Genomic DNA, 11,659 nt, shown 5'->3' on the forward strand with positions numbered 1-11,659 from the left:
TTCGATCCGTAAGTGCGTCGAGGATCACATTCTCGTCGTCACATCGGTGTTTCTTTATTTTTTTTTCTTCAAACTGATTGTTGAATTACAAGTGACGCATCCATCCTCTGACGAAGTCACCTCGCCTAGATTTCACTGCACCCAGAGCAAATAAGCACTGAGAAATGAAGAAGTTTTGCGAGTTACCAAGGACGTCTGAGACACGTGGTTCAGGTACTCATTATTGTACTTCAGATACCGTCAATGAAGATTATAGCTCACTTCATACATGTGATTTGAAGCATTATGTGTGGTCTTATGCTTATGCATTATGCTTAGCTTTATTTGTTCAAATTGTGAATGTACGCTTCCACACTTAAAGACTTGCTTAGCCATCGAGATTCTGATACTTTTTTTTTACCACCAAATGTAAAGTTCATTGTTTAATCTACCATTTTTCAGAAAAAGAAATCTTAAAACTTAGAGCATACAACAAGCACGTGTTATTAAAAAAATAACGTTTCTAATAAAAGTAACACAGCTGTCACAATCAATCATTAGGTCCATTAGCATTTTTGTTCCACAGGTATCAGTCATGCTTAGATAACACGTAGCAAGTTGAGTGACGACAGCTTTTACAAATATTGTGGCACGATTTCCTTTTCGAATGAAACAGGGGCTTGCAATTGCAGTTTAATTACCCAAACGATTTCATATCGACCACGGGTGCCTTTAATGTTGAAACGAACACAAGGGCTTTTGGCACTCATAGATCCCTTTTACAACCAGATATCAATGTTGTTTTAATAATATTTATGCAGGCAGTAATGACGACAACGCCATGACAGCAGGTGCATATCTTGAGTTAAGCTGATTACAAATAAACTGGTGGTTAAGAAAGCATTTCTTTAATTAATCCGACTGGGAATTCAAAACATTTATTTTGTTTTGTAGATCGATTTACCCATCACGCAGATGTAAAAGAGAAGGGAAAAAAATAGGAAATAAATGTAACGGTTTGAGGTGAAACAAAAGACGTCAGCAACTGCTTTTGGACCATATTTTCTCAGGGATCTTGACCCAAGTTTTAGAGGGTTGAGTTTTAATCAAAGATAGGTTGGACTACATGAAACTTTTCTTTCCTCGTTTTCCATCTTGCAGTACGTGCATTGTTTAGATATTGGCCTATCATACTACCACGACGAGATTCATGTGATTCTGAAATAGCTGCCCCCTACTGACTTTGCGCTATTGAATAGCGCAAAGTCGTGAGGGGGTCTAGTTTTAATCCAAGCCAACTTAACCGCAGGATATAATATATTTGATGCTTCTTGACAAGAAACGTGTTAAAAAATCAAACTAAGACGGCATCTATCTGTCAACGGAATCATTCTGAAAACAAAATCAAGATAATTAAAAACCTTTTCTTTCTGGAAACATTAGCGCAGCCGGCGCTAATCCACTGCACTCAAACCTATAAATTGATGTTACTCGCGATGGCGTTTTTCACTGTCGAAACAGAAAAACAGTCGGCTTTGTCGCGTTCAAACCGCGAGGTTTTCTAACTGTAAAAATATTCACACGAAAATGTCTCCGTTTAATTAATGCCCAACGAAATGGGAAAAACGCTGCTACGGTTCAGTCTCACTACAAATCAGGGAAAATACAAGCCAAATTGTTTTTCGTAATCAACTAATCAACACCGAGGTTTTCGTATCCAGTTGTTACTTGGTTCTAACCGAAAATCTAAGGCATGATATGAATTATGCGTGGTACCTGTTACCGCCAAGTATTTTATGGTTTTTAATTTCGTTTCTAGCCTTTAAAGTTTCTTTGTATTAATCATAGGACGTCCTTTTTTGTGGTTATTTTGCGGATGTGTTTGCCCACGTACGGTTAACGAAACAAAGAAATCTATTATGCTTTGTATTAGGTAATATTTCCTCTAACGTGTTCAAAAAAACGAGTTCTAGTCAACGTGTCATCGTGTTAAGATCAAACTCTTAGGCTCAACTCAACGCATGTGAAATCCCTCACGCGGACACAGAAGTAAGTTTTTTCATTATTGAATGTCTTTTATTGTCTTTGCATTACCAAACGTTTGTTTCCTAAGTTTGTAGTAGTTTTCTAGCTAGCCTAATTGTAGTTTCTACTTCGTTATTTGTTTTTTAGTTTTCGAAACCGTTTCACCGTTTTCACCGTTTCTCAATCGTTTCTCAACAACGCTTCTTTACGACGCTTCTATACATCGCTTCGATATTTGATTCGTTACGCTTCGCATCATCTGTGTACATCGCTTCGCTTCAATAAATACTGTTTACAATAAACTGTGTCACGAACATTACTCTGGGGAATGTTTGAAACGCGTTTAGAATATCTGTGACAACGAGAGGATACGTGATTCACAAAACCGTCCTGTGAGTGACGTTAAGTTCTGCGCTCACAGTACCTTTGATATTATCTCTGGTATCTAACACCGGAACTGGAACTGACAGATCTTTCTGTATTCAACTAGTGCCGCTCGTTACAAACTTCGCTACAGCTAACAAATCTTTATATATTTTCCATTTACTGAAAGTAGCGTCCAAAGAAACACTCTACTTACATGTAAAATATCAGTACGTACCAGTCACAGACTAACTCAATAGTTCTTCGTATCAAAAGATTTCTTGTCTGATTTAATCAATTTACCACGACCACTCAAACCGGCCTAATATAAATTTATCATGTCATTTTGGTCAAGGAGTTGTTCATTTATCAACCTGGCCAAAGGCCAGGGAAAACTGAGAATACAAACGATCCTTGTGCACCTAGTCAGTTTCAAATCAGTACTTTGCTCCTCTGCATCCCTGTCGGATTGCTACAAACTAAGACCAAACAATCGATTGTTAAAACGGAAATCTAAGAATGATAAACTGTTTGAGGCTAAAACGAATATAACACTAACACTAACACTCTCCATAAACCAGGCCAAAGTCTGTCTTCGTTTAATTATTCGAATTGAATGGCCAGTTCTGTGCTCTCAGAGAGAAGGAATGAGAAAATAACAAAAGTGAATGCGCGAAAAAATAAAACGCGCTAGGTCTCCTGTTCCCAACCCCGAGTCTGAATTTTTTTTCGCAATCGCACTTTCTACGTTTTGGCATTCTCACTAAATCTCAGAGCAAGAAACAGGTTAGAATTAAAACAAGAAATATAGTTCAAAGAAGCGCAATGATTTCCTTTAAAGCTGGCCTTCTGTCTGGATCAGAGTCCAAAGCTCTCTGAAGTACATCAGGCAGGGTACCCAGCTTGGTCTTCGTGAAAATAACTTCTGTCATATGGGCGAAGCTGAAAATGTCACTGGCAATACTTTGCCCTCGCTTTCCTGCGACTAATTCCGGGGCAGTGTGCGGATAGTCTTTCTTGTATCTTGTCTGCTGTTCTGCCGAGAGAACCTTGAGTCCTTTGAGACCAGTCACTGGCAAGCTTTTACCGAAGTCAATTAAAATGGGATTGTACTTTCTTTCATTCCGGTTGTCCAGAACAACATTGTTTCCCTTTATGTCATTGTGGACGAATCCGGCGTTGTGGACGTGAAGAGCTTCTGCCACTTTTCGTATAACATCCAGCCACACTGTTACAGCTGATATCGCCATTTTGGTCAGCGCGCTGGAAATCGTGAGCGCTGAGCTACGGTCTTTCACGTCATGAAATTGTATGACAAGGCGAAATGGTGCGCGCTTACTGCATACTCCGAAAAGTAGTGGAAGACCGGGAGGGTCACCCAGCTTGTTAATAATCCGAGCCTCGTAGATCAATTCATTGCGGACTCTCGTCTCTGCAACTTCTTGCGTTTCTCCGCTGTATTTTTTAACTTTTAGTTGTTTGACTACAACATCCAGTCCTCTGTAGGACCCTAGGTAGCAGGAACCATAAGTACCTGATCCTAAATGTTTTCCTGCGACAATTACGTGAAATAGATTAATTTCCTTCACTGAACTCAAACCTGGACAAGGAGCCTTTTTTGGTGCGCCTTCGTCTTGGTCCGCGCCGGCCCGTTTTCTTGACGCATGTACTTCCCGGACTTGCTCCTTTACAATCCGTGCTGCTTCTTTTTCTATGCGCTTACGGCGATCTGCGATATTTGCTTGCCTTGCTTCTTCCCTTTTCCGTTCTTTTCGCCTCCGCTTTTGCCTCTTTCTCCTCTCTTTATGAATACGCCTCTCTTTTTCATTCATGATTCAGCGAATTTCTGGGTATGCTCCCGGCACGTGCCACAGTAAATGAAAAAGCCAAAATGACACATTGATGGGAATAAGTTGTAGATCATATTAGAGAGATGATCAGAGAATTACCATTATGATCTGACTACTCCTTTACTGAATTAAAAAATTCTCCTAACACTATCAACAGCACTGAGTTTTCGGTTTGTCCGTTGGCTTGTAAATTGTGGTTAAGGAGAATCAGTATCTTTATCTGGATCATAGCCTTCAAATGATGCGCAGATACTCATAACCTACAGTTCGAATATGTCTGTGTTTCGGCTTTGATTGTAGATTTCCGGTTTGGCATATTTGCTTGAAGTGAGATCTTGGTGCGGTTTCAAGGACTTGAATTGCCACCGCGTAAGTAAGGGATTGTACTATGGCTGAAATCTACGTTACGCTTTGTCCTCTATGCGAAAGGCAGTTTAAAACCAGGAAGGCCCTGGAAAAACATTACACCCAAAAACACCCTGGTAATGATGTACCTCAGAGTATTACTTTTGCTAGCGGAAATAAGCAAGCTCCAATTGTGAAGCCTCAACTTTTAAAAGAATGCGACGGGTACTTGAAATGGTTGGCTGAATTAGTTGAGTGCATAAACTCTGCGCACAACCCTAGTGTTCCTGGTAAGTATTATTTTCAATGTGATTTCTTAATATGAAATCCTCAAAGTTCCCACATGTTCCATTTTGGGAGTATGATTAATTATCGCGGTCAATGCCACTATTCAAATTACGAAAAGATCTAAAATAGTGAAATCCTGGCCAGAGTTTACAGTACATAGTTTACTTGTAGAGCACTCTGCGACTCAAGGATAAAGGTCTTCACGTATTTATATACATATATAAGTATATCTTGTGGGTTGTTTTGATGTATCCGACGTAATCACCTCCTGCGTTCCTTACCTAGCAATGACCAAAACCTCGCGGTTTTTTAGAGTCTGCAATCATTCTAAGCAGCGGAAACTAGTGGTAAATCAAATGAAATAATCTAGTCATGGATTCTTGTTATTAAAAAGCTCAACTTACCCTAAGCTGTAAACAACAACAGCAACAACACAATCAACAGTCGATTTAAGCTGGAATGATGTTCTTGAGTCAACATTGCTGTAGGGGGTTGTAGAGGGGGTTGCGGGATTTTGTATAGAAAACTCTTTTGGATGTCCTTCAACAATTTATTGCAGTTCTATTTAGGAAATTTACAAACTCCACCCAATTTGGAAAACATGCTTGATCTACATACAGCTGGTCAAAGTTGAGTCACCTAGGAATGGATGAATGAGAATTTTTGTTTCAATGTGTGGAAAATTGGAACAGATTTGTGAAGGACAACCAGAAAAAGGAAAACAAAAACATTTTACAGTCAATCACCTCTCCATTTTATTGTACTCTTACGTACTAAAAGTAATTACAAGGTCTTAGCTAAATTTTGTTAAAAAACTACATTTTTTATTTAATTTTTGCAGCAAAATGGTGCCACTTCATGTTTACAAATGTCCAACTTGACTACTTTAGTCATCTACTGAGCAAAGTAGGAAGTGCAAAACTCAATGGGGTAAAAGAGCACAGACACCTCAAACCTCCCATGTGGAAGGAAAGAGCTTTGCGGATGTCATTTAAAAGCTACAACATCGGTGACTTAGAGCAAGCACAGTCTGAGCAACCAATGGTGAAGTTGCACTTGACAAAATCTTTTGATGGCACCACTGAACTACCCAGCAGTGTTCTTGAATTGTCTGGTCACGCTGCCCTTGAAGCTGCTAAAAAAATGCGGATTGCCAAGAAGGCCTCCCTTCAGTCAAAAATAAATGTTGGTGTTGGAGAAGGCAGAGCAACAAGGGAATGCGAGCTAATCTGGTCCCCGATATTCGAAACCTCTACAAATGGAATTTTAACTGTTAGAATATGTATCGGAAAAGTCCATTTATAGACAAATCAACAGACAACAGGTAGACCTTAAGTAGAGTAATGCGCAGACAAGTGATATTTGACTGGTAGAATATAGCAAATTTAAGTAGAGTAAGTAGAGTAATGTGCAGACAAGTGATATTTGACTGGTAGGATATAGCAAATTTAATTTTGTTGGTAAGGTAAAACATCAGAAAAATAACATACCAACCCTCTTTTTAAAGAGTCTTTACACATGTACGAGGTTCGTAATGGGGTATTTGTGATCAGGGATCAAAAGTGTAGGATTGGCATTCATAGACCTGAAATTAGGGATCACAAGCCAGCAATTGGGATAACAAAGTTTTAGGGACCACCGAGTGATCAGACTGTATCTTTTTTGTGGGATCAGGGATCAACATTTTTCTCACTTGCAGGGTCAGGGATCAGAAATTTGGCTTCAAAATTTGGGATCACTGAAAAAAAAAAAACGTCATTAGATCATGTTATAGTTCACACAAAGGTAGACCTTAAGTTAAGAGTAATGTTCCAAGGTCCATGGTTCATGTATGAAGTAACAGCAGTTTCAAAATATCATGAACAGGATCCTTAAACTACAAAGTCAAAATACACATGTATGCATTAGTAATGAATACAATATACAAGTGAAAAACTGCACTTTTCATATACATATAAATAAGCCTGTATTGTTGTTTTTAAGATACCAGTAACCAATGAACATGTATTAGTGCCCAAGAAACACCCGGGGAACATGAAATGTCCCACAGATTTGCAGCTTGAAAAAGCTAGGCTCCTCTGTTGTTTCAGGCAAGCCAAACAGTGATTGCAATATTCATATACATTAATATTTTAACTTTCTTCATTAAATGATCTTGAAGAGAAATAATGAACATTTTAGTGCCCAAGAAACACCCGGGGAAAAGCTTCCCACAGATTTTCAGCTTGAAAAAGCTAGGCTCCTCTGTTGTTTCAGGCAAGCCAAACAGTGATTGCAATATTTATATACATTTTAACTTCCTTCATTATGAGTTAGACAAAAATGATTTTTAAGAGAAATAATGAACATTTTAGTACCCAAGAAACACCTGGAGAAAAGCTTCCCACAGATTTGCAGCTTGAAAAAGCTAGGCTCCTCTGTTGTTTCAGGCAAGCCAAATTATGATTGCAATTTTTATATACATTTACCTACTTCATTATTAACAAGTCAAAAATGATTTTTAAGAGAAATAATGAACATTTTAGAGCCCAAGAAACACCCGGGGAAAAGCTTCCCACAGATTTGCAGCTTGAAAAAGCTATTAGCTCCTCTGTTGTTTCAGGAAAGCCAAACAATGATTGCAATATTTATATACCTTTACTTACTTCATTATTCAAACAAGTCAAAAATGATTTTTAAGAGAAATAATGAACATTTTAGAGCCCAAGAAACACCCGGGTAAAAGCTTCCCCCAGATTTGCAGCTTGAAAAAGCTAAGCTCCTCTGTTGTTTCAGGCAAGTCAAACAGTGATTGCAATATTTATATACATTTACTTACTTCATTATTAACAAGTCAAAAATGATTTTTAAGAGAAATAATGAACATTTTAGAGCCCAAGAAACACCCGGGGAAAAGCTTCCCACAGATTTGCAGCTTGAAAAAGCTAAGCTCCTCTGTTGTTTCAGGCAAGCCAAACAGTGATTGTAATGTTTATATTTCCTAATACTACAATTTAATTCGTAAAATATTAATAATTATGAGAAATATAAAATGTATCTTTAATTGCCTAAGAAACACTCATGAAAAAGCTTCCCAGACTCACAAATTGAAAAAAAAATATTACTTACACTCAAGCTCACATTTTGTTCCCAAGAAGCACCTGGAGAAATACTCTCACAGAGTCACAGCTTCAAGAAGCCAAGTTCCTCTGTTGCTGCAGGAAGGCCAAACAATAACTGAAACAAAAAATATGAAAACATCCATGAATACATTATGGAGATACATGATAATATTAACAATAGTTTTATCTAGCATTCGGCAAGAATCCCAATAACAGAAACTACTCAGAAGCCCATTTAATGATCTGAATCATCAACGTCTTTCTCAAATGCCTCATTTCTGTGTACTGCCATCCAAACTGATTAACTGTTCCATTGACACCCTTGAAAATGAAGTCCCTCGCTACTACAATCACACCAACGCCACAGCTCCCATTCCCTTGCCCTGTCATATCACAGTTGTGCTGAGATGGCATTCCAAATCGCTCAAGAACATTTATAGAGGACCAAAAGAAACTGTTAAAACATGGAGCACCCAGCATCAGCTGCTGGAAAACATCAAGGATATACTTAATGGTGGGTAATACACTGCCGGCAGGCTGCAGTTTGAAACCATCATCGAACAACAACTTCCTATTAAGAAGGTCAATGACAATCAGACCCCAGTGTATCTCATTCATATGCAGTGGCAACAGAATAAGATCAAACTCACTCCCCCTTGAGGTGCCAAGTACCCCCTGAAACTTTTGTTTAATGAACAACTCATCTTTGGTCTTCAGCCAAGTGTGTATTTCACATGGAAGGTAGAGTGCCTTTGTACCCACTTGCTTCTGGCCATCCCAGAGATAATGCAAAATGGCAACATCAATCACAAAGTTGTTCAGATAGCACTCCCTGACAAGAGTTGAGAAAGATCCCACATCGACGGATTTCTGCCCAGCTCTTAACATTGTCTCGCCAATTCGCTGATGCCACAACACCTGTTCAATGGATCTAACTTCATTAGCAGTGAGACCATCTGTAGTTGCCTTGAGCCATCTCTCCTCACTTCGAATAGATGCTCTCAATGAGGATATATCACAAAATTTCCTCAAGATTGAGATCCCGTTGCTGGAAAATGTTCCAAGATTTCCAATTTGAACACCTGTAGGTTTCAAGTTGTTTTGCTTCATTCTTAGAGCCTTTTCAGCATCACGCACTACTTGCTCAGGGGGTCTTTCATTTAGAGATAGGGGATCTTTTTCACTGTATGCGCCAAATACCCTTGTGATATCACTTGAGTGAATTGGGGTGGCTGTTACTTTAGGCACATCAATGGTTCCAAGCTGCTTCCTCGTCAAGGATGAAAGAGTGATAAGCCATGCAGGGTTTGATGCTGTTGATTCAGTGCTGGCCAAGTCTATGACATGGGGGTTGGAAGCACTGCTGGACTCCACAGCTGGCAGTACCTTTACCCTTGTGAGATAACTTTAAGAATTCCTAGGAATTCCTAGGAATTTCCTAAGAATTCCTAGGAAAAAATTCCTAGGAATTCCTAGGAATCTAAGGTGTTAATTTTCACGGTAATTCGGACTTGGAATTCCTAGGAATTCCTAGGAATTCCAAGTTTACATGGAGCTGACTTGGAATTCCTAGGAATTCCTAGGAATTCCAACTGAAATATACTCACCTTGAAAATGCCTTAAAATTCTCAAAAATTCTTAGGAATTTCTGAGAATAACTTGGAATTTGTAGGATTTTTTGAGAATAGGTTGGAATTTTTTGGAAAATCTGAGAAAAACTGGGAATTTTGTATCATTTGTAGGCCAGACAAAATTTTGATTAATGTCCAGCATTAAAATAGCAAATAAAGTCACTGATATCACATCAAACAGGTTTTAAATCAATGGTTTATTACATTGGCTTTCATGAATTTGAACATAAGAATAATTATCCTGTTTCTTTTTCATTACATCAAGAGTCAAAAGTAAAACTGAAAACAGATATGAAGGTCAAACTTTTACATGTTTGATAAAAAGAGAACTTTTTCAGATAATTTACTTACTTTTTTGGTTTACAAATCCAACAATTTTCCATACACAAGATTTTAGCTTAAATTATTGTTATTATGTGGAACAAATCTGGATTTTCATGAATGTAAGGAATCAATGATAAGAACAAAACTGAAACAATCCTTAAAATTAAAAAAAGGCTGAGTTTGGGCAAACTTAGCTGCTGTTCAGTTATTTCTGTTGATTCCACAGCTTCTTTTGTTACCCTCTAATTAGGGTGTCAACAGCTAGCCTCTCCATGTTCATCTTTGTTGTATGACACCTAAAACAAAATTTAAAAAATACATTACATTGCGATATATATGAGGTACTGTTCGACTGAGATCCAAATATTTATGTGCTCACAGTTTAATACATGCAGCTAATTAAGATCTGACTGTAAGCTGGTTGAAATGTTAAAAGAGAAGACTTGATAATTGTGAAGGTGCTTGTATACTATTGATAAATATGTTACATAAATCTTGTGCCTTCAGTAGATTAAATCAAGGTTTTCCTTCTTTTATAAGTGTATCAACAACTCTCGAATTGGAGGATACACTGTATATATATCACGGTTTTTAGCCAAATTTAGACATTAGAAATATTAAAGAAGACACTTAAAACATTAAAGGAACATTTCCACTGTAAATAATAGAGTAAACACAAAAGAATATACAGATGGACAACAATTGAAGATCAACACGGATTGCCATACAGTCAGGCTGTAACACACAGGAGACATCAAACTCATGCACACTGTGGGTGCCTCGTTGGAGTTTTTGTCAAGAACTATGAGTGGGATCAGAGAGAACTGCTATATTTATTTCGTTTGAACAAGTGAGGCGAGAGAAACGACTTGCTCCTCACAAATCAAATTGTTCAGGCACGCACTCTGGGCAACCTAAATTGTTTCAACTTTGCTTTAGCCAGAATTCATTTCATGCCATGACTGAGTGACCCACTCGTGTATGATTCGTGATGATAAAGTTCATTCAAAAGCTTTTGTCTAAATACAAGAATTTACGTTGTATAATATAAGGTTACTTGAATTCGATTACTCACCAAATAATTCTGTATACGGCTAATCTGCCCTTTGAATTTTTCCCCGTTGAAACATCCACAGGAAGACTTTCTTTTAGCTCCAAATCTTCGCCAAGAATAACTTGTTTCTCGTTAATGACACTCACGCTGTTTTCTTCTGATCACAAGACCGCAGCAAAAACCATTTTGATATAATTTTGGAAGTGAAATCTACTAAAACGCACGAGCGATCAACCGTTAAATGCTGAATTCAAAGACGGGCGCCAAAAGAGAATGAATAACGCGATCTTTGTCACGTTCAATCACCAGGATAGTCACGTGAAAATTCGCGTGCTGTGATTGGTTCAGTTGCTCAGTTGAGGAGAGAATGGAAACTAGAGAAGAAGGAGAGAGAGACTGGCAACGAGGTTGCCGGACCAGTCGCTTTCGATTGCAAGTCTGTTTCCCTTTCCACGCTGTTTTGGTGGTCTTCTGAAAGATGCGTCTTGCTTCAAACGGAAATAACTACACAAACTTTTTACGAAGAAATCAAGGAGGAAAATGGAACGTACTTTAACTGGTTGATCTGTTCTCGATGGTTGTCAAGATAACAAAGGATCGTGAGGCACTTAAATCAAGTTCACTGCAAAGGTAAGGAATCCAATTTTATAGGGATTTTCTGTTATGATGAGCTATAATTGTAAATAAATCAAACTAAGC

At 38.2% G+C, this 11,659-nt stretch overlaps 1 protein-coding gene across 1 annotated transcript; it reads right to left on the reverse strand.

The window, feature by feature from the left end:
* Positions 1-1,310: 1,310 nt before the first annotated feature.
* Positions 1,311-7,583, reverse strand: LOC145491948 (uncharacterized). The gene is made up of 2 exons (XM_081471250.1): positions 2,429-7,583; positions 1,311-1,755 (listed from the first exon to the last, which is right to left on the reverse strand). The coding sequence occupies exon 1, from the start codon at positions 4,197-4,199 to the stop codon at positions 3,180-3,182; it is 1,020 nt and encodes a 339-aa protein (XP_081327376.1). The 5' UTR covers positions 4,200-7,583; the 3' UTR covers positions 1,311-1,755; positions 2,429-3,179.
* Positions 7,584-11,659: the final 4,076 nt, after the last annotated feature.

Source organism: Orbicella franksi, chromosome 7 (assembly GCF_964199315.1).
Source record: "Orbicella franksi chromosome 7, jaOrbFran1.1, whole genome shotgun sequence".
Taxonomy (NCBI): Eukaryota; Metazoa; Cnidaria; class Anthozoa; order Scleractinia; family Merulinidae; genus Orbicella; species Orbicella franksi.

Bases quoted from the DNA above. Each gene is read 5' to 3' on its own strand.
- LOC145491948 (XM_081471250.1), bottom strand. From the start codon at position 4,199: ATGAATGAAAAAGAGAGGCGTATTCATAAAGAGAGGAGAAAGAGGCAA.